This window comes from Silurus aristotelis, assembly GCF_946808225.1.
Source record: "Silurus aristotelis genome assembly, chromosome: 24".
Taxonomy (NCBI): domain Eukaryota; kingdom Metazoa; phylum Chordata; class Actinopteri; order Siluriformes; family Siluridae; genus Silurus; species Silurus aristotelis.
Window position 1 is genome coordinate 3960016 of NC_139597.1, and position 23980 is coordinate 3983995.

Here is a 23980-nt window from a genome sequence, read left to right on the forward strand (position 1 = left end):
TTTCCTGGTTTAAACTACGGTTTGGATTATAATGATTGAAAATGCAGTTTTGAATGTCTTCTGTAATTTCAACAGCACAAATATTCACATTACTGTATGATTTACACTTTTACTGTGCTGTACTGGTGTCCGTTCATTTCCTGGTTCTTCATCCATTTTTAGAAATTGTAATTCCGTATTTTACTCCATCACCAATCGCGATTCATCTCATTGACCTGTTTTAGAGAACTAGTTGATCATTGGTTGATCAGATGCTATAGATCATATGCACAATTCATCAATTCAAGACACATTTACAAAAAAACTAAAGTTGAGTAATTGAAAAAAAAAGGAAAATAAATACAATTTGACAAATTAGAACAACTGGTTTAACCATTTGGCATCCAGTTTCTTATGCAATGAACTGATAACTACTGTAGATGTTTTAGGGGTTAAAACTATTGAGGTGAGAACCAGTTTAATATACACCCATCAGGAATCACTTTATGACCAGTGACTGGTGAAATGAAATGGTGAAACACTGATTATCTTTAAATTATGGCATCTGTTAGTGGGATTTATTTATCAGGCAGCATTTTAATATTTTTTCCTCAAAGTTGACGTGTTAGAAGCAGGGAAAATGTGCGAACGTAAGGATTTGAGGAGTTTGACTAATTGTGACGTCTAGACGACTGAGTCAGAGCATCTCCAAAACTGCAGCTCTTGAGGGATGATTCTGGTCTGCAGTTTTCAGTATCTATCAAAAGTGCTCCAAGGAAGGAACAGTGGTGAACCAGTGACAGAGTCGTGGGCGGCTGAGGCTCACTGATGCACGTGTGGAGCGAAGGCTGAAACATGTGGTCCGATCCAACAGACGAGTAACTGTAGCTCAAACTGCTGAAGAAGTTAAAGATGTTAATGATCATTACTGTTTTGGCAGCAAAAGGGGGACCAACACAATATCAGGCATGTGGTCATAATGTTATGCCTGATCGGTGTATTTTGATCAGCAGGACACAGTAGTAGGAAACAGCAAACAATTGTACACCATCAACTAAATGAATGTACCAAAGCATTCGCAATTTGTTTAAAGCAACAAGAAATCGTTTTTATGATGTGCACAAGTGACAACATGATGTGGAGATTAAACAGTTACTATTTTTTAATTTATTCGAATTTCACATTTTTCAAATTTTAATTCTGATCTGAGAAACACTTCAAAGCAACTAAGAAAAATTGTAAAAGGGTCAAACAGGTGTTCAGTGAACATACCTAATACATGAAAATAAAAAAAAAAATGATGATGGAAATGATATTTGGCTGAGGCATGAAGCTTTAGCATGTGGCATGAACTAATATCTCGTCTTTGCAATGCCATTCGTTTCGGGTTTCATTTCTGGTGCGTGTGTTGCTTTGCTTGGTAAAGGAGATATTTCACCTGAAGCTAACATTTTCCTTTAAATCATCTAACCTAAATCCATGAAATGCTTCCAGACGAATGCAGATTAGGAAAGTTTGATAAACTACCATAAAAATTCAGATTTTTGTTTGCACACTGATTTTTTTTTTGTTCGTTTGAGGGTTAAATGTTGCTTTTTTTTAAGTCTGTATTAAATCTAATTCACTTCTGAGAATTTCACCAGTGTGAACACAGCATAAAACACACATCAAAAGGAAAACACTCCATCTCAATGCATCCTTATTTACCTAATTTGATATGAAAAGCCTTCGTAAAAAAAGCAGTATGAATGGAACTTCCCAGCATGCATTTGGCACACGGCGAATCGGTTTATGGCTATGGCACGCAGCTTCACATCAGCTCAACAGCTGGCTTAGCTTTATTTAATCCGTTCTCTTTCTGGATTCTTAACGCAGGAGATCACCTAAACCGTTAGAGGGACGCTGTGCGTGTGCGTGTGTGTGCGTGTGTGTGAGTGTGTGAGTTTGAGTAAACAATTGGAAAACGTTAAAGCTGGGGAAGATCCGAAGTGCCAGAATTCGTCGCACACCGGTGATGTCACGCGCCACGTTCTTCCAGCCCAGAGTGGAGTTTAATACAACGAAGCTAAAAATTTACAAGGAAAAAAAAAAAAAAAAAAAAAAACAGTTCCAGTTTCACATTTTCTTGCTGTTAGTGTTGTGCTTCATCATTATTATTTATTTACTGACTCAAGTGCTGCACTCTGATTATTTTTTCATTATAAGAGTTCCTATAAGTTTGTGACAGCATATTCAATTTCCTCACTGGTTTATTTATTGAAAATACATTAGGGGGAAAAAAAGGTTTTGTTTCTGGGATTTTATTCTTTTGTTTTCTGTAGTTACACTAAATGAGATATATGGAAATGTATTCCTTTTTTTGGATGTTTTATACGACTTGTTTTCACTGGTGAAATTCCACTCATTTGCTGTGTGTGTGTGTGTGTGTGTGTGTGTGTGTGTGTGTGTGTGTGTGTGTGTGTGTGTGTGTGTGTGTGTGTGTGTGGTTATTTTTCTTGTGCATGTGTGTCAGTAAATATGTTAAGTTTCCTAAACATGTCTTGGTGTCTTTATTTATTTCTTTGTGTGCTATTTGTTAATTTATTGTGTGTGTGTGTGTGTGTGTGTGTGTGTGTGTGTGTGTGTGTGTGTCTCTTTCTATGTCCCCTACTACCCTAGAAGGTTTTGGTTACCATACTACGTAATACCGAGAGACACAGATTTTCTACATAAGTTTGTGTATTAAAAAAATCCCCCCCCCCCCATCGAAGATACTCATGTTTAAATTAGTACTATCTGACAATAATAATAAACACACACAAGAGGTGGCAAAAGTACACACAGCCTTCACTTAAGTAGAAGTACAGATACTATTGTTTAAAAATTCTCTGGTAAAAGTTAAATTACTGACAATTTTTTCCTCAAGTTGAAGTAGTTTGGGATCTAAAATGTACTTAAATAAAATAGCCATTATTACTACCTGTTTTAGTGTCACGCTGGTAACTGGACCTCACATCATATTAATATTAGGGCTGTCAATCGATTAAAACATTTAATCGCAACTTAATCAAACATTGTAAATCTGTTTAAATATGGACGCTTTATGCAAATGGATGATTATTATTAGTGAAACCAAGCTCAACATAAAGCATGAAGACAAAATATTCTTGTAAATGTTATTATGGCGTTTTAAATAACGTAAATCATCAGGTCACCAAACAGAACTTTTTGCTGTTTCCACACGGACGGTTTCTGAGGTGATCCCGGAGAAAGTGTATATAACTTTCATATGAATTACAGAATCAGGGAATATTTTTAATTGTATTTAAAAGTAGACATTTCGAGCTTTTTATACATATATTTATTATGTCTGTGAGGCAAATATTCACTGAGATTCAGGTTGTTTTATTTGAGTGTCTTTGAAGACAGATGACAGAGATGGCAAAGAGCGCCCCCTGTCTGTTTTCTTTATTATACAAAAACACAGCGTTTTGTTGTTACTATGAGTGTATACGAACAAAAGTCGACCCTTTTCGGACTTGAACGATTTATTTCTCTTATCTGTACGATTAAAAAGAGAGTAATTTAAGCCATTATAAACAAAAATTGCCACCAAACGCGCCGGCGTGTTTGTGGACCCCAGAGGGTCAATTGCCCATTGTGCGCATCATGGCAGATTTTGGTGCTGATTTGAAACTTGGAGCATCACAAAACCAATGTTTAATGATTTAAATTATTTTTCGGTGGAGTTTATTTATTTATTTTATATCAGAGTAAAGAAAGTACGTCGTGAATAAATAAACATATGTTGCGCTGAAAGTTTTAATCTCGTCTAATTTTTTGGTCAAACAGAAATGCTTAATAATTTATATTAAAAACCATATCATTAGTAGCCAATAAATGTGTTGTGAATGTGTGTGTGTCAGGGGTTTAATTATTTATTTATTTATTTTTATTTTTTTATTATTATTTTATTTTTTTATTTGATTTATTTCAGTTGAGTTATTAGGAAATATTTTTCAATATCTCATCAAAAGTAATAGGATCCTCTTTCTTTCTGGGTTGTTACTATAGAAACAATAAAATATTATAACAAGTGCATTAATCTACACATACTGAAGGATCTGCTGTTATAGACAATAATTCTCAACTTTCTGACCGATCAGATTCCAGATTTCAGCAGTATTGTATGTTAGATGATATTCTATATAGGTTTTATTTAAGTTTCTATGTAGCATTTTTTTATACAAAATGATTCCACAAAGGTCTTTGTAGATAATCACATTATACACTGGTTTGATGAAGAGTCTATCATTGTGTGGATGTTTTCAGGGGGTCGTGTCGAGGTCTGATGCACATGGAGCGATGCCTAAAGTGAAGAGGAGCGCCCGTTCACCTGATTATGAGGTAAAACATCCTGTGTTGTGATGACGCCTTCGGCTGACTCATAGCTCACCATATAAAATATTATGTTATATAAAAAAAGCAACATGTAGTTATAATAAACCTCTTCCTCCTTCTGCATTTCTTGCAGCCCTCAAATAGCGCAAGGAGGAAAAAGAAACAAAAGGTGAGTGTGTTATTTCCTACTGATGAAAAAAACAAGACTCGTGCGATTGTTACAGTTTCCTTCCCTCTCGTTACAGATAAAGAAGCCGAAATATATGGAGCGAGAACCTGAAACTAAAATATACCCTGAAACAGATTCTGAAGTTGAAGTGGAAAGAGAAATGGAGAGACAGTTTGACGGAGAAAGAGAGAAGAGAGAGGAGTCAAAAAACGCTGAGTCAGAATTGCACTGGTCAGGAGATTTAGACGAAGAAAGAAGCATCGAGAGCGAGAATGAAGACCGGGAATGGGATGAAGAGAGAGAGAGAGACAGGATGGAGATGGAGAGAGAGAGGATGGAGCTTGAACAGAGGAGTGAGGAGGAGTCAGAGAGAGAGGAAGTCGCAGAACCAGAGGAAGAAATAGAGAGAGAGGACATAGCGGAAAGACAAAGGATGGAGTGGGAGATGATGGAGAGAGAAAGGTTGGGAGAGATGGATAGAGAAGAAGACATGAGGGCCCACATCTCTCAGTATGAATTTCTGAAGGTGGGAGGTTCATCACATAGGTCATGTGACGAGCAGTACACCAGCATACATTCATATAACTCCAGTTTTTTTTCTAAAGATTTAATGTTACGTAGTAACAACATTATTTTCTTTTAAAGGGACCTCCGGGTGAAAACGGGCTACCAGGACCCAAGGTGATAACGAATTTCCTTTATTGCTCAATATCTTATTAATGCTTCTCTGTTCCTTAGTTCAACCCCACTCACATGTGACATCATCCACCCCCTGTTTGCCATGTTGAAAAATTATTACTGTCAATCAAACTGGGCAGCCAGAACAGTAGCCTCGCTCAATTAGCTTTGATGTCCTCAGAGAGCTATTTTTATTTTATCACGACTTGAAGCATTCAATCTGAATATTCATAATTCCTTTACTCTCTCATTTTTTCAAAGTGCTTGAAGAAGAAAAACCCTGCCTGCTTTTCTTCTAATTAACCCATTAAACTCAATACCCAATAATTGCGTATATTTTTATATATTTACTGTTACACATTATAATTCCATGTACACTGATCAGGCATAACATTATGGCATTATAAAAGGTGAAGTGAATAACATTGATGATCTCTTCATCATCATACCACCTGTTAGTGGGTGGATTTATTTATGAGACAGCAAGTGAACATTTTTATCCTCAAAGTTGATGTTAGAAGCAGGAAAAATGGGTGAGCCTAAGGATTCGAGTGAGTTTGACAAATTGTGATGTCTAGACGTCTGGGGCAGAGCATCTCTTAAACTGCAGCTCTTGTGGGATGTTCCTGGTCTGCAGTGGTCAGTATCTATCAAAGGTGATCCAAGCAAGGAACAGTGGTGAGACGGCAACAAGGTGGTCCGTGTGGTCCGATCCAACAGACGATTTACCGTAGCTCAGATTGCTAAAGAAGTTAAAGCTGTTGATGCTTGATAGGTCAAAACTGTTTTAGTAGCAAAAGGGGGACCAACAAAATATTAGGCAGGTGGTCATAAAGTTATGTCAGTGATATTTATACAAATAAGTTAGTTATAATGTGTTCCTTTTATCTTTTGGTGATTGTACAGGGTGAGATTGGAGAAAAAGGACAGAAGGTAACTTTATTGTAAACCTGAACATGGAAAACGACTATTGAGTTGAAAGCTTTGGATCTTGGAATGAAATGTCAATGTGTTCTTCAAGGGCGAGCCTGGAATCGGACACCGTGGTCCTGTTGGTCAGGCTGGTCCACCTGGGCAGAAGGTAAAAGTCCTTTATCACCTGATTTTTTCTCTCTAAAAGAAACGAAAATAACTATAGTGTAATCTTTCTCGTCACTTAAGTTGTTACCATCATGTATGCATATGAGGTGGTAGAAAAAAGTTTCGAGACTAGTTTTGTAACACCAGTGGTGGATCTTGATGAGGCGGTACGGGGAGTCCATGAAAAAAAAAAATATCTTTGTTTTGTTGTTGTTTTCCGCTCATTTGCACGCTCGTGTCAGTTTTGATGTTATGAATGAACCTGGTCGGGTGTGCAACCACCGAAGAAGTTCCCTCACTCATACACCCAGAAAGGAGAGCCGGGTGTTGGGTGACATTGGGTGACACGATTCGAAAATAAGACTTCCAGGACAAATTCCAGAAGTAGCAGGAACGCTGCTGTGTAAGGAAACTATTGTAAAGGTGATAGTGTTTGAACATAGATTAATAAAGAACTTTCTTGTAAAGGAAAGCAAAACCCCACAGCAACCCACATGACCTACAGACATTACAGACACCTGTTTTTGTTTACTGATTGCCTGATGTTGACTTAGATATTTTTGGATGACCTTTCTTTTGCAAACTTTTTATTCTATTTTTATTCTAATTATTTAAAATGAGGGATGAGGCCAAGTCAAGATTGAGTCTAAACAACAGAAAGACTGAATAAAAAAAAAATAAAAAAAAACATCAAATTATTTTTGAGGCAGAGGGTGGACTTTATCTAGGTTTCATTCATGCATTCTTCCATTGTTTACATTTATGGCATTTGGCAGATGCCCTTATCCAGAGCAACTTACATTTATCTCAGTCATAAATCTGAGCAGCTATGAGGTTATGGGCCTCGCTCAGGGGCCCGGAGGAGCAGTTTGTTTTGGCTGGGATTTAAACTCATGACCTTCACATCTAAAGTTCATAGTCTTAACTACTAAGCTACCACCTTCCTCCTCTCTGTGTAGGCTGTCTTCTAAAAGAAGGATTGACTTCTTTTAGACTTTGTGCATGAAAAGACGACACAGACATGAATCAATTAACAATTGTTCAAGATCAAGCCAGTATTTAGCGAAACCGACAACCAAGAACAAGATAAATACAAATACAAATAGTTCCCAGTTAAGTCCAAGTCAATTAAAAAAACATCATGAAAATAAAGTGTGGAATATTATGGATTTTTCAATTAAATTAAAGCAAATTATTTTACTTTTCAGTCTTGAGCTCTTTGAAGAAGGTCTCTAAGAGTTAGCTTATGTTTGGGTATACAGAGGTGCTCCAGAGGTGAAATTGAGCACCTAAGCCCAGGTCATTGAATATTTACATCCTAGATGTGGTACCACAAACAAGAAGGTATTATGCTCAAGGCATGGCTAAGCCTTTTACACCATGTCTGTTCTGAACTTTGCAAATACCCCAGATTTCTCCCCTAAAATATTTAAGGGCAATAGTGTCTCGGTGGTTCAGTAGGTTGGGGGTTTAATGCCCAATGTTGTCAAGTTGCCAATGGTGTGAACTCGAACAAGGTCTGATTTTGACCCTAGCAATTTTAATGTATAAATGATTATAAACGTTTTTTTACTGATGGAAGAGTATACTGTATCTTAAGAAGTGGAGCTTGGGTTAGGAACTACAACATTGTATACATGAATACAAAAAAAAAAAAAAAAACATCATAAACTAATATACTACCAATTTTTTCAGGTGCATCACCAGTATAGAAATCATTAAACTCTTCAGGGAATTCTGTTTACTCTGTTTTGTGTTGTTGCCCCAGGGTGAGCCTGGAGAACCAGGACCTCCTGGAGCACAGGGAATCCAGGGCATCAGGGGTAACCCTGGGATCCCAGGAACTTCTGGTCAAAGAGGTGATCCAGGAGACCCTGGAGAGCCAGGTAAACCGGTAAGTGTTCACAAGTTACATTTCTCAACAGAGAAATAAGTGTACATTTCTTTTTTTTTCCCACTGTAACTAACTAATATTCTATAGTATTAATAATAGGTATTAATAATAATATGAATATCCTTTATAACTCCTAATATATTGTACTGTTTAATTAATAACTGAAATTGTTTAAAAAATGTAAATTTTCCTCACGTGTAGGGAGACAGGGGAAGACGAGGAAAAAATGGATCGCCTGGCACTCCTGGTGCACCAGGAACATCAGGAAAAGAAGTATAGTAGCAAACAAATTTCTAGTTTACATGAAAAGAGGACATGGACTATATCTACATTGCAGTCTGTTGTTTATTTATTACAGGGGATTACAGGTCCACCAGGAGTGAAAGGTGACAAGGTAAAGGGTTTATTTTAACTATTTGTACAGTCAATAACCAAAACAATATTGGAAGAATAGCAATTATTACTCTCATTTTATAAAAGATCCTGGATCTTCGTGTATACGGCTGTCCTAAGAGTCAAACCACAAAAAATCATATTATTGATCTTTGAAGACTTTGGACCAGCAGTTGCAATGCAGCCCCATAGCATCAATGATCTGTCTATATTTTACAGTCCCTAGTATGTAATTACTGTAGTCTTGGTCAGATATAGGTGCGTTTTAGGCAAATACAGTTAGTGTTCGAGTTACAATGGTTTGACTTGCTTTTTTTTATCTTACAACGACGATAGCAAAACTTTATAGGCTTTATTTAGGCAAGGTATCGTACAAAAATTAAAACGTCGCTCAAAAATGTAAATATTTTTACGCGACATTTTAATTTCTGTAGGATACATTGGGACGTTGTTAGGATGTACCCATCTCCCACCTTGTGAGATGCCGTACTCTCGCCGGCGGCCGACAGAGTTCAGTTGTCATGTGTTATGCTAGAGCGCATATATTTTTGTGTTTTTGGTGCTTCAAGGCCCAATTGTGGTTCTTGTCCCTCGCTGTTTTTTTTTGTTTGCACAACCAGACACTGAGTCTGGCTCCGCCCTCCACTCGCAAACCGGTGCTCGGCCAGGCGCCCTCAACCACATACATACAGTATATACTGTAAATTATATGCATTACAGTCCTGTAAATTGTCTCGATTTTTTTAAGTTACGGTGGGAACATCTATACGCACCTCTATTGTATGCCGGGGAATACCTGCAGTGGTGTAGCAGGAAGTTTTAGTCAGGAACAAGGTTCCGTCCATAAACAAGTCAAACCATACAAGCAAATCGAGAATCGATCACTGTTTTGCCATTTTAACAACTATTTCTAAACATAGCATCCAAGAAAATTTGGAATCTGTGATTTTTGGGGTCTTTCTTGCCTTCTCGTCCTCCTCACTGTGTAAAGTGGACTGCAGGTTGTAAGATGTTCTTGTACTAAAAGGTCACTTCTTAAGAAAATCGACCATCTGTTATCTACTTCCAGGGCGAAAGCATCCCGGGGGAGCCAGGAGAGAGGGGCGTGGCTGGACTTCCAGGGCGCAGGGTAAAGTGGGATGAAATGGCAAATGAAGATTTAAATGAATTGTGTCAATATTCTGTTGTATAGTGGTAGAGTTTTTTTTTCTTCCAAATGCATTATAATCCATAGTTAATTTATTTGAATTGTAGGGCCCCAAGGGTACTTTGGGTGTCAGAGGGCCACTTGGACTTATGGTAAAATAATACAACATTTATTGCATTCATTTATGAACCATTGATGTAGCCTAATCCGAAATCTATTTTATTAATAAACAATTAATACTGATACATTATCTTCTTTTAATTGCCCTAGGGTCCTAAAGGTCTCTCTGGTGTAAAAGGTGAAAAGGTGAGTGAATTGAAATTGTCAATTTTGAGAGGTTGATTAAGGGTTTTTCAGGTACTTTTATCTTTCTTATAAAAGAGAATTAAGTGGATTATACATATTAATCATATGACAATGTGCTTTAGGGATGCTGGTAATGCCTCTGTAGATATGTCCTGGCCACATGATAGCAGTCACAGAGTCAGTGGGACCAACCATCTTTATCTATAACATAAAGCAAGTCCAATAGTAAATAAATCTAACATGGCTCCTGATTAATGTAACAGAAAAGCACTTGCCTTATCTTCAGAAGATTGTAAAACCCAACATTGCTGTAGCTACCTGTGGTCAGGATTGTGAGAATCAATCTATCGATAGTCAAGTTTGTTTCTATAGCGCTTTTTTACAACAGACATTGTCTCAAAGCAACGATGTGTATTTATCCCTGATGAGTAGCCATGGCGACTGTGGCAAGGAAAAACTCTCTTAGATGTTATGAGGAAGAAACCTTGAGAGGAACCAGACTCAAAACGGGAACCCATCCTCATTTGGGTGACATCAAGAGTAAATTATAGTCTTTAAACAATACAGAACACTGGAGAGTGAGAACTAACATGAGCACTGGAATGTAAGATTATGAGTATTATACTTTCTACAGACTTTTACAGTCATTTGTGGTTATAAATGTGGGTAAAAACTTGATAAGAGAGAAGAAAAATGGTATTGCGATTCGTCAATAAAACCTTACAACTCATTGAAATGTATTTTATTTTATTGTTACATTTGAAATCTCTCTTTATTAGGGGGACAAAGGTCTACCAGGCAACCGAGGAGAAAAAGTAAGAAACATCTATAACCCTAAATAAACTTGCCAGATTACCTAATAGCTGGACTATAAAATCTTTTCTTCCTGGTCTTTTTTGTGCACAGGGCAGTCCTCTGTCCATGCCTGGGCCACGTGGATATAAAGGCATTAAAGGAGATGCGGTATGAAAATTGAGCTGTCCTTTGTGGGATTATTTGTGCTTCTAGTACATGGTAGGATATAAAACATGCTGTGATAAGAAAATAATGAAGGATGGGTGGTATGATGTGGCTTGACACAAATCAGATTTACTATTACTGCCCAGAAGCTGAATAGAGCTTTTTATTTATTTAAGAATAACACATCATAATTCTAGGGGAGTGGTGGCTCCAGCGGTTAAGGCGCTGGGTTGCCGATCGGAAGGTCTGGGGTTCAAGCCCCGGTATCGCCAAGCTGCCACTCTTGGGCCCTTGAGCAAGGCCCTTAACCCTCTATGCTCCGGGGGTCCCTTACGAGGGAAATATCAAGGTCCGTGACGTCGGAGTGACGTGGGGCCACCTTCCCGTGGGCTCACCACCTGCAGGAGGGACCGTAAGGGACGGTGCGGTAGAGGATTGTGCAGCAGTCGAAGGCGGGGGCCTGCTTAGACTGCTGCCCCCGCGACCCGAATTACGGATAAGCGGGAGTAAAAGAATGAATGAATAACATCATAATTCTTATCCATTTATACAGTAGTTACTTTTAACATTGTGGAGCAGTGCAGCTTTTAATCTTGCTGAGAAACAACAACATGTAAACTCAGTACAGCGTTACCTCCAGCCAATGACGAGCCACACATTTTCCCACTTGAAACGGTCCACCTCATAATCCCATTGTTATCATCCCACGGCTATAGAAACCATCAATATTATAGAGATACGCAGTACGACAGAGCGAAGTATCACAGACAGGAATCTCATGCATTTTGAATAAATGCCATTACTAAAGCAAAGGTCCCTGGTGGTCTAGTGGTTAGGATGCGGTGCTCTCACCACTGTAGCCCGGGTTCTGTCCCCGGTCAGGGAACCAACCCCAGCCACTCTTAGTGCTGGTCCAAAGCCCGGATAAATTGGGAGGGTTGCGTTAGGAAGGGCATCCAGCGTAAAAACATGTGCCAAATCAAACATGCGGCTGATCCGCTGTGGCGACCCCTAACGGGAGAAGCCGAAAGACACATACATTATCTGTAGCAGAAGCATCGATATTAACCTCATACATTTTCTTTTTGTCACAGTGTCAATTTCTTTTCCTCTGTCAGCCATTGTGGATTGAAAAAAGATATTAAATTAACACAAATTTAAACACACTCTGACTAGCACCAGTCTGATTGGCTGGAGTTTTAAACAACATGTGTTTGAACCTTCAAAAGTTCACGCTGTTTATTTCTGCTGGAATAATCAACACTTTCTAACCAACCAGAGTAAAGAAATTCTTCTTCCTCTTTCTTCCATCTAAAGGGTGAACGAGGATCTCCTGGATTTGATGGCGATAAAGGGGAGAAAGGAGAGGATGGACCGCCAGGGTTGAAGGTGAGATGCTTTTACTGATTGTTGTAAATCCCACATGACAAACCAAATGGCTAAGACCCATATTATGTGTTAAAGATGCTGTAGCGCACATCCTCATTCATAGAGAAGGGTTATGAAGCTCACACAGCACTAATCGCTCTTCACTGGATTCACACTTAATGATTGGCTTTTCTAAATTCCTAATGTGACTCATTTGTAACTGTGTAACTACAATACAGGGTTTGAAGGGAGAAGCTGGACTCAAAGGCAGTATGGGGCCTTTTGGAGCTCGAGGGCCTGTTGGACAAAAGGTCAGATTCAAAACTGTTTATAATCTTTTTTTCTTTTTGTTCAACAAATTTCAACTAATAAGCCACATATTACACTGGTTTACACATTTTTCAAAAATAGTTTAAAATTGTTCATAAGAACACATTTTCTTTCTCATCTCATCTTGTACACAGGGAGAAGCAGGAGAACCAGGCACCAATGGAGAAGCGGTAAATTATAATGACATCATAAAAAGAATTTCATGGACATTGCACTTCAATCTCCATCATTTTATGCTTTACGAGAATCGTCCAATGTGTCGTAGGGTCGTAACGGAGCGAATGGACTGCAGGGTAAAAAAGGCGACAAGGGAGACATGGGGCTGCGAGGACAAAAGGGTGAAGAGGCAAGTAAAAAACTTAAAAATTTAATTCTTTAACTACTCTAAGCGTGCTTTGAAACCTAATGTTGTGAAGGAGATATTTAGAGATGAACATGTTGTTGTCATGGGAACTGCCTGTCAATCATCTGACCCTAAGCCAATCGGGATAGACCCAAAGTATTTTCATTTTTGACTGTTTATATGATGTGTTTGAAACAGATGTGTGAAGTTTAGTTTCATTAATAATAGTAATAGCACATAATTTTTTACAAACATCTCCCACTAAAGGTTCTGCATATGTCTAAAGCTTGTGACCTGGAACTTCTGACCTCCATCCAGGACAGTTTGCGAAGGTTAAAACTACCTAATGCTCCGTAACTCCAAAATAAATTCTGAGCACACTCTAGAAACAAATGAATTGAAAAAATTTGAATAAATAAGCGGAGAAATCTAACGATTATACAGATGTTTCCTGACAGATGTGCTGCATAATGCAATTAAGCAATAAATAATCAACTGTGCTCTGTAATGTGTATGAAAAGATCACAAGAATGACAAATCAAAGTGACTTTGTTGTTAGAGCATGTGCGTCAGTCGCAAAGATGAACAACTGGCTTGTTCCGATTTTGAGATATAAGGACTAGTGCAAAAGTGTCCCCCCCCCCCCCCCCTACCGCTTGTTTATTCATTAGGACATTATAACTATAGTTAAATGGATGAAGGTTTTCTGTTTCTGTTGGAAATAAATATGGTATTAACTATGGATTTTTTTTGGTTGTTGTTGAACTTCTTCACTCTTTGTATTTCTTATTTCTACAGGGAGAGAAAGGAGAACTTGGATTACAAGGAGACAAAGGAAACAAAGGAGAACAGGTAAAGATCTAACATGCACCCTGAATGGTTATTATATCTATCTATCTGTCTTTCTTTCTATCTGTCTATTAATTTCATCTTTAGGGTTTCCGAGGCATGCCAGGCAGGATGGGAATCCCAGGAATAGACGGGGAACCGGTATTTATTTTATATCAAAAGATACACTTCATGTTAATGCACTAAAATTACACCCTGTATTATTTTTTGTTTTTTTTTAATCCTGTTGTTCAGTCATGTAATAAACATATTTATTACTAAATAATTTCCATTCAATGTTAAATACAGGGCAGTATAGGAGACCCTGGGGCACCAGGCATTCCTGGACTAAATGGACCTCCAGGACGAAAAGTGAGTCTTCAGAATCATGGAGTAGTCAGTGGAATTCACTTTGCATGCTCAATACAGTAGGCTATTTGTTGCTATCGTTTAGGGAGAAAAAGGTGATGGAGGAGTACATGGACTTGATGGTGAACCAGGGAAAAGAGGAGAGAAGGTTAGTATGAATTATTATTATGGGGTCATAATAACTAATGTGTGGTGAATAGCATCAAATTGGGTTCTATTTTGCAAATTATTTTTATTATAAATTTTTTTTTTAACCATGTGTCCAAAGTCAATTTCCCCTAATTAGATTTTCCACCATTTTGGATTTTGTAGGGAAAAAAAAACAAACATTCAAAATTCAAACCAGTATCTAAAATTCAAGTCTATTTCCTGTCGACCATCTTTAATTATGCTAGTCATCCTACAAATTACGTTCTATCAACACACGTTCTATAATTTTGCACACATCATTTTCAGACATGTTACCATATCATTTTGAATCAACATTTGCAAACAGTCGTCCCTCGATTTATCACGGTTCGATTTTCAATTTGGCACATAACTATTGTGTTCATGTCCCGATTTCAGTTCATCATAAGAAATGAGTAGCGCGACAAAAAAACGTAGGTTTTTGCTTATTTATTGGTTGTAAGGGCGGAGTTGAAGATATACATCACCATTTGGCCAATAAAAATAAAGAATGCAGTGGCATGTATCTTGAATTCTTGCAAATGTTTATTGTGTGTGTTTAAAGAGTGTGAGAGAATGATTTATGGTTAAAAACAATTAAACAAAAGCCTCCATTTATCGTAGAAATTCCTTTTTTCCGCAGTCGGTTTTGGTACGTAACTACCACGATAAATGGTGGACGACTGTAAATTGGGGAAGGTGGTAGTTTTGTAATGCATTGGACTGATTCATTGAATCCTAATTGGCACCTGAGCAAGGCTCTTAACCACATAGCTGCTCAGTTGAACTGGATAAATGAGATAAATGTTAATCACTTTGGATAAAGGCATCTGCCAAATGCCATATATGGAAATATAATGGGCAGGAGAATCTGACAGCAAATCTGGCAAACACAAAGTTTTATAAATTGTCATTAATTTTTGTTAACTTTTGCTTTAGATGCAGAGATTTATTTAAATTCTACCTTCCTTCAAGTAAATATACATGGCACAAAAGTACATTAATGTTTAATAAAATTCTACCTATTTTAAATATATTTCTTTTAGTTTACGTTATTTACTATCTTCGAGGCTTTCAAATACATTTCTTTAAATTAAACTGCATTGACTGTATGCTGTGCGTCATGTCGGAGATGTTTGGTCTGTGCTCCTTTACAGGGACCTCAAGGTTTTCCAGGATTCCCAGGTTTTAAAGGATCTCCAGGTTCACCAGGTCTTCCTGGAGCTTCAGGTCGACCAGGCCCAGTTGGACCTAAAGGGGAAGTTGGACCTAAGGTATTACTATTATTATTATAGAAACCATCAATACAATACAAAAACGCAATATAACAACGCGTGGCATTACAGAGAGAGAGGAATTTCACATATGGAGGGTAAAAACCATTGTACTAAAGCAAGAAACCCAGTTAAGACTCCAAAACTCTACACTACAACCACATCTGTGCACCTACAACATCTGGAGCAGTTCAAAATCAATGTTTGTCTAATAACATGACAAAAACATAAAAATGTTAATAAAATACAACCTACTCACCAGAGATGCAGACTCATAATGTGCACCGCTCCTCAGAGGCTGTAATCCAGTGGTACCGCTCGTATTCACTGGTTTTGAAGTGGAGAACAAACCCTTTCCCGGGCTGAGACACGCTAGCTAGCTTCAGTGTTGGCCGACCTCCTCACGATGTCTAGTTTTTCTTCAAAATGTATTTTTAAATATGTCCGAGACCAAATCAATTTCTCTTCCTCCGTGGGTATTATTAAAGTCTAACTCCGATATATTAATGTGTGCAGAGCTACACACGTGTTTTGACAGTCGAACTTGGCTGTAACAGTTTCCCTCTAACCATCCAATCAGAGGACGGAAAAATGCTGACGCTATTCTGGGCCAGCGAGCTGCACTGTGAGGAGAATCAGAGATCTGATTGGTTAAAGAAACAAACCTGTTGCTAATATTCTCTATAGTAAAGGAGCCAGCAGTACTGATTCTGAAGGCTCTGGGCAGATTAGATTCACATGGCAGCACATAGACGCAGAAATCTGATTGGACAAAAAAATCTAACATCCACATACACGTACTGGAAGCAGTGAAGCCATGAGAAACACGAAATGAGGAGAATAAACTGTTGGGAATAAATTAATACAATTTCATGGAACAAATATTAGAATTTAGGTTGTAAATGTAGGTCAGATAGTGTTTAGGCCACCAGAGAAGGCTTTACTGGCCGTGACCACCCGCCACCGGTGTAACAAGAGGTACTGGAGAAAGGATGAAGGCTTTAGAGGCAGTTTAATGACAATATACCAGCTCAATATCACGTTTCATACTTTTTCTCAGGGAGAAAGAGGAAGAAGAGGAAGAGAAAAGCCATGCCAAAGAGGCCAACAAGGAAATCCTGGACAAAGAGGCATAGACGTAAGCTGTTCTACAAAGAAAGGTCTAGACTATGAAACCAATCCTGTGTTCTTTATGACCTATGTTTTTGTTCCATTAAGGGTGAGTTGGGACTGGAAGGACAGAAAGGGGAAAAAGGCAATCCAGGGCTTACAGTGAGTTTTGGTTCCAGTCTTTTGTAACTGCTGTAAGCTGTGAAAAGTTTTATATTTTTCTCAGACCATTATTATTCTTAATCATATAGGCAGACGAGGTGAAAAACCTGGTGAACAAAGAAGTAGTGGGAAAGTGTGGTGAGTCAATGAGATGGTTTTATGAGGACTGTAATATTTAAAGTGTGCTGTTATAATAAAATAATCAACGACAATGTGGGATGAAGCGCTCCAGAGCTGTGGTTTACACCCGGACGTTTGATTACATTTGATTAATTAAAACTAAAAGAAAATCTATATATTTTTTGTATTTATAAATTTTTTAATCCATGTTGTGGAAAGTTCCTAGTTCCTGTTTTGACTTCACTTATGTCAAGACTATGGGCAAGGACTCATAGTTATTGTGATTCCCAAAGATCCAGGTTTTATATTTTGTGTACCTTTGTATTTTTGTGTTTTCATTACGATTACTTTGTACTTTGCACCTTATCAACCGTTATCTTCACTTGCTTCACTCGTCGTTTCCCCACCAATTTCTCTCTTTTTTTTAAATATTTTTAAAAGAATTAAATGTTACAAAGACACCACAAAGTTTAATCTTCATTGTTCTGAATGCAGCTTGTCATGTTACCGGGACGGTACAAAGTCTAATCTCCCTATTGTGCTTTAGGAATTAAAAAATGTAAAATTAAAACTTTACCCAGTATGAAATCCCTGTGTTAGTTGTTACAATAGAAACGATATCAGAACATATCGCATTATTAAAAAAATTATATACATAACATAAAAAATCAATCAGCATTTATGGCATTTGGCAAAAACCTTTAGAGCAATGTACTATTATTTTGTTAATTTCAACTCACAAACTTTTGATCAGACGATCAACCACTGAGCTACCACTACCTTCACCTTCAGACCAATCAGATTCGAGAATAGAATATTATCTCATAAATGAAGAATATTTGCTAAAATTAGTAAATTGGTTTAAAACATCTTAATTCTTTCTGAAAACTGTCCACCTAGCAGCAGTGCCTGTAACGCTCTAAACACAACAGGAAGAAATGCACTTTGGATGCTGCTCTGTATATACTGTACCACGTTTTTTTTTTTTTGGTTTTTTTTTTTTGCACAAAATAAAATCCAACCAAACACATGAGGAGTTTTTGGTGAAAGAAAATCTTTACTTATTTTTAAAGATATGCGGACACTCGCACTTAGATGTACCTATATACCTAATAAAGTGGCCATTAAAAGTGTGGTCAAGTGTGTGGGTGGTTCGTTATGTGCATGCTTTTGCCCTACTGGTGTGTATTTGTGCTTTTCTTTATACAGTTATGTGCTCTGAATCTCCCGCAGCTCTAGTATGAAGACCGCATGGGTTCCACCATCTGTTCTGTTCTCGGCGGAACAGGTTGCTGAACTAAGCGGCGGCTTCAGGAGTCATTCAGAGGAAAAAAGATATCCATTAATACAAATGAAACGTGTGACACCGTGTTTTATCGTGAAAAGAGTCCGAAATGAGAACGAGGTTCTAACGCACGAAGTGTGTTGACATTTCTGTCTTCTGTTCGATCAAGGCAAAGATCAAGCGTACCTTCTTGTGATGAACACCAAACATCCAGAAGAAGAAAGTACTAGGAAGGAAGAGGAGGGAACACAGGAATCTTCTCTCGCTCATCTGGATGAGGCGAATGAGGGACAAAACACTGCTTTAACATTGGGATCTTCTACGGCTTCACCCACTGTTTCACACACTGAGCCAAACTTAACATATGAGAATGTCACAGGTGAGCGTTAAACAGATAATCGAGGTCAGGCTTTTGGGTGTTCATAAGACATTCATAAACAGTGAAAAAAAGAACCAATGGAGGATTTTGAAATACTAATTTAAAGACTTTGATATCAGTTACAAAACTTTTATTACATTTTAGGTGTCACAATTTGCCATTTTAAAGTTTCACGTTTATTTCCGTACAGTTTTTCACAATGGACATTGTCTCAAACCAGCTTTACAGAATGTAAAATTTCAGTAATAAGTGAATTATGTGTATTTATACCCGATGAGCAGCCGGGGGTGACTTTGTCAAGGAAAAAAACTCCCTTAGATGGTATGAGGAAGAAACCTTGAGAGGAACCAGACTCAAAAGGGAAACCCATCCTCATGTGGGTGACACCAAGAGTGTGATTATAAACCGTTAAAACACCACAAACACCGGAGATTGAGAAATATCATGTGCACTGGCGTGTGTGATTATGAGTAATGTCCTTTCTTCAGTCTTCTACAGTCAGTTGTGGAACCAGGGGCTCCTGAGCAATAAATTAGTGTACACAGTGAACGCTTTCAATTTTTAGTTGAGTAAATTTAGACACAGTGTTGCAGTGTACAGATGCTTCATATGCTGAAAAATGTTTATACCTCCCAGGAGCTGAAATCCGAGAGAGCGAGCCCATTCAGAGAGAACGAAGATACGCCATCAAGGTGACGCCAAGTAGGTATTGCTATATGTTGCGAATAAAATAAAAAGCATGTATTAAAGCTGAACAAAACATTAAGGTACAATAAATAAGTGTTTTATAGTAAGTGCATTGTGTTAAAATTGTACCAGTGTTTAACAGTTGAAGATCTTAAATAAACCATGGTTACTGTATGATACAGTGTTTGTCAAAATGGATAGATTTACAAATCAAATTGTTTATGTTCAAATTGGAATTTTCCAAAATGGATCATTCTCAGGGATTTCTCATGCAAACAGAATTGGACGCGGTTGTACACTTAATTACAGGCATATTAAACATATGTTAATGTGTAATGTTACATTTTACTATTACTGCTACTGTTACTATAATTCTGTTACTGCCACTATTACTATTATTACTAACACTACTATAACTACTGCTTCCCTGGTGGTCTAGTGGTTAGGATGCGGCGCTCTGACCGCTGCCGCCCGGGTTTGATCCCCGTCAGGGAACCGACCCCAGCCATTAGGCTTGCACAAGCCTTAGTGCCGGTCCCAAGCCCGAATAAATGGGGAGGGTTGCGTTAGAAAGGGCATCCAGTGTAAAAACATGTGCCAAATCAAACAGGCGGATGATCCGCTGTGGCGCCCCCTAATGGAAGAAGCCGAAAGAAAGTTTACTATTACTACCGCTATTTTCTACACTACTACTATTAGTACTACTAATGCTACTATTACTGCTACTATTATGATCAATATTACTACTAGTATTAATATTACTATCACTGCATTGTTTCTACTACTCTTACTCAATCTTACTCACATTACCCTTCTTATCACTAAACTAACATTACTACTGTTACTCGTACCTGATGTTAATTATATAATATAATATATTGTTGACCTCCTATGCAGTTTCCTCCCCAGAATTCTGTGCTGAGCCGATGTCCGAGGGCCACTGCTCCGAGTACGTGCTGCTCTGGTATTTCCACCCGAGCTCTGGAGCCTGCCGACCCTTCATCTACAGCGGCTGTGGAGGAAACAGAAACCGATTCAGCACAAAACATGACTGTCAGACTTACTGCAGCCCAGGGCAGAAAGGTAACCAATCATTCACAAGCAATACGCTGCAATACAGCAGAATACAGTTGATCAATTGTTCAATAATAAGTGCAATATGAAGGTTTGTTATGACTCTGCTATTAAAAAGGTGTGTGTGTGTGTGTGTGTGTGTGTGTGTGTGTGTGTGTGTGTGTGTGTTTATGCAGATCCTGGGTCCTGATGACACCCCTTCGCTGTTAGGGAACGACTCAAACTCCAATTTCTTTTCCATTACAAAACAATTACTCTTTTTGTACATTTTGTTAGTTGTATAAATTTTTTTTGTGTTAACATTTTTTTTAAGTGCAACATTACTGTCCTTGCTGTATATGTTTTGATGTTTAACCATTTGGAATTGTCTCGAATGTATTTAAAGTCTCATCTGCGAACACTGTACGTCATATTTGCATACTAAGAGCCCTACGTTGCCTGTGCACTGTGATATCAGTATGCAATTATAGCCCTTGTCATGTGATCATGGAAGTCCTAACCTTAAATATGTTTACTGCACCGTTTCAGTACGTTTCGACACGATTGGAATTACACGCTCCCTTCGATCAACACTTTGTGGTCATTTTGCACTAACACTGCGCCGTTTATTTAAAACCGATTCGGCTCCAGCTCGTTCCTTTTCTATTTCTGAGGATATTAAAATGGATTTATAAAGGCACTATTGGGAAATCATGATTCTCACTGTCTGTTTGTGTGTGTGTGTGTGTGTGTGTGTGTGTGTGTGTGTGTGTGTGTGTGTGTGTGTATGGGTGTGCGTGGGCTTACGTCGTGACCTCTCTCACACTTGCTTTCATACAGTCCTATGAGCTCCATATTGCGTATAAATGCTGCCATATTGGCTTCGCTTCAACTCAATTTGTTGAGTCGTGTCTGGAGAGAGACTCCTGGGGCCAGACAGAGAATCCTCAAGGAACTGGATGTTTTCAAGTGCGTGTGTGTGTGTGTGTGTGTGTGTGTGTGTGGCCAATAGGCTGTGGCAATCCCACTTTTCCCCCACATTACTTTATATCACATTTATATCCTGAGGTCATTGTACAAGTTGTAAGGTGGTCACCTGTAATCTAATAAGATATCACCATGTGTGTTCTTGTTTCTCTTTAGTGTAATTTTGTCAATGCAGTGTGGGCCAGCACTCCAGATGAATGCACAGCAGGAAGAACAAGTCTCCAAGGACAGATAATGTGTTCTAGGGGATCCCCAATCTAAACATGTCTGAGAGAGAGAGAGAGAGAGAGAGAGAGAGAGAGAGAGAGAGAGAGAGAGAGAGAAATACAAGGAATGAATAGTTTGCAGCAGGATTATACAGACATCACATCATAGTCTGCAATACAGTAAGGAGTTTGTTTGTTACCTGGAACAAATCATTAGTCATGTTCCACCAACAGCAGCAGGAGCTAGATTGTGCCCCTAGACGAATGTAACTCCGGCTAAAAGTTGCCTTTTTTTTGTGATCGAAACACAACACGCACTCCTACGTTTTGGTATGACATTAATAAGGTTGCTTGGGTTGGTGTGACTTGTTTAACAAGTCTGATGAAACACTTGGACACCGGAACTCAGTTGCTGGATGATTTGTAACAGCCTGAAAATGCACTATTTAATAGAGGTGTGGGTGAAAGCTGAGAGGAAATATCTTTTCTCAGTTGCTTTAAAGCATTTCTCGAATCTTCCTTAATATGTGCAAACCAGTAAACAATTAGTACAAGCAGCACAACACTTTAGATTTCTTGCAAAAGCCTGTACTTTTTAAAAAATCCTTAGTCAGGCTTTAAAATTAGGTATTTATGTCAATGAACATCGCATTTGTGATAGAAGAGTATCTGTGAGAGTGAAAGGGAAAGTTTATAGGACTGTGGTGAGACCTGAGATGTTGTATGGATTAGAGACAGTGGCATTGAGTAAAAGACAGGAGGTGGAGCTGGAGGTAGCAGAGCTGAAGATGTTGACGACGATGGACAGGATTAGAAATAAGTTTATTAGAGGGACAGCGCATGTAGGACGTTTTGGAGACGAGGTGAGGGAGGTGTGATTGAGATGGTTTGGACATGTGCAGAGGAGGGACATGGGGTATATCAGTAGGAGAATGCTGAGAATGGAGCCACCAGGAAGGAGGAAAAGAGGAAGACCAAGGAGGAGGTTTATGGATGTGGTGAGGGAAGAAATGCAGGTAGTTGGGGTGAAAGAGACAGATGTAGAGGACAGGGGGGTATGGAGACGGATGATCCTCTGTGGCGCCCCCTAATGGGAGAAGCTGTAAGAAGAGGAAGTCAATGAACATCGAACTGCCATCAGAATAACGAGTCCTCTTGTCATTGTTCACAAACAAGATTCGAAATGTTTTGTCATGTTGTCAGTATGAGGGCACATGGTTTCAGTATGCACAAGGCTGAATTTCTTTTGTACAGCATCGATTAATTTCAACAGCAAAAACTGTATTTTGGCTATTGATTGCAAGAGACCGGACAGGATTCACACTTTTTCTGCACTTTTCTAGTTCTATTGTTCTTATTGTTTATTCATTTTCAAGGATCACGAGATTCATCTTCGACCTGTTTTAGAAAAATGGTTGATCATCGGTTGATCTGATGCTGTAGATTCGCCTTTATTAGTGACATTCATCTGCACAATTGATCAATTCAAGACACGTTTACAAAAAAATAAAGTAAATAGAGATTATGACAACTGGTTTAACCATTTTGCATTCAATGACTCATGCAATGAAATGGTGATGCCGAGATATTTCGGGGTTTAAAACTATTCAGGTGAGAAGCAGTACGATATATATACTATATTTTGATCAACATGACAATTGATAATGTCGAAAAACAGTAGACAATTGTATACAATCAATTAAAAGGATGTACCAAAACATTCGCAATTTGTTCCAAGCAACTAAAAATTATTTTATGACGTATGCAACATGATGTAGAGGTCAAACAAGTAGTTTTAAAAAGTTCTTTATTCATTCATTTTCTCCGTAATTCGGGTCACGGGGGCAGCAGTCTAAGCAGGCCCCTGCCTCGACTGCTGCCCAATCCTCTCAGCACCGGTCCCTTACGGCCCCTCCTGCAGGTGGTGAGCCCACCGAAAGTTTAAAAAGTTCTTCTCTGAGAAAAGCTGTAATGCGGTCATTTACAAACAGAGAGTATTTACGGGAAACAATCCACATACCGGCATGTTTTTGGGAGGAGAACCGATGTGGACAGTAACCTCAAATACGGATCCATCCACACACCCTGGAGCATAAACAAAGCTACCATAGAAAGAAGCACCACCATAAAGTCCTTAGGATAAAATGAATAATAAATAATAATTAATAAAAAACTGGCAGTCACAGATTTTATGTAAAAATTTTGATTTGATTTTTTGATATTTTGGTCATTTTCCTTAAAAGTATTTTTGACCTGACAAATATTTATGGGGAAAAATGCAGGTTTTTTTTTTTAATATCAGCAACATTTGAAGCAGTGTAACTT

General features: G+C 38.3%; 1 protein-coding gene across 3 annotated transcripts in view; it reads left to right on the forward strand.

The window, feature by feature from the left end:
* col7a1l (collagen type VII alpha 1-like) overlaps nt 1–21173 on the forward strand; it is a 101619-nt gene extending 80446 nt beyond the window's left edge. For all 3 annotated transcript variants that reach the window (XM_083527919.1, XM_083527921.1, XM_083527920.1), the window contains 30 exons: nt 4291–4365; nt 4493–4528; nt 4605–5054; nt 5174–5209; nt 6113–6139; nt 6228–6287; nt 8055–8180; nt 8382–8453; nt 8539–8574; nt 9643–9702; nt 9828–9872; nt 9991–10026; nt 10806–10841; nt 10933–10989; nt 12304–12375; nt 12594–12665; nt 12819–12854; nt 12950–13034; nt 13830–13879; nt 13964–14017; nt 14165–14227; nt 14310–14372; nt 15550–15666; nt 16727–16804; nt 16885–16938; nt 17028–17076; nt 18513–18722; nt 19359–19424; nt 20307–20492; nt 20660–21173. In XM_083527919.1, the coding sequence (XP_083384045.1) occupies nt 4291–4365; nt 4493–4528; nt 4605–5054; nt 5174–5209; nt 6113–6139; nt 6228–6287; nt 8055–8180; nt 8382–8453; nt 8539–8574; nt 9643–9702; nt 9828–9872; nt 9991–10026; nt 10806–10841; nt 10933–10989; nt 12304–12375; nt 12594–12665; nt 12819–12854; nt 12950–13034; nt 13830–13879; nt 13964–14017; nt 14165–14227; nt 14310–14372; nt 15550–15666; nt 16727–16804; nt 16885–16938; nt 17028–17076; nt 18513–18722; nt 19359–19424; nt 20307–20492; nt 20660–20673 (2421 nt within the window). In that variant the 3' untranslated portion in view covers nt 20674–21173. The remainder of the gene's footprint in view (nt 1–4290; nt 4366–4492; nt 4529–4604; nt 5055–5173; nt 5210–6112; nt 6140–6227; nt 6288–8054; nt 8181–8381; nt 8454–8538; nt 8575–9642; nt 9703–9827; nt 9873–9990; nt 10027–10805; nt 10842–10932; nt 10990–12303; nt 12376–12593; nt 12666–12818; nt 12855–12949; nt 13035–13829; nt 13880–13963; nt 14018–14164; nt 14228–14309; nt 14373–15549; nt 15667–16726; nt 16805–16884; nt 16939–17027; nt 17077–18512; nt 18723–19358; nt 19425–20306; nt 20493–20659) is intronic.
* The last annotated feature ends 2807 nt before the right edge of the window (nt 21174–23980 follow it).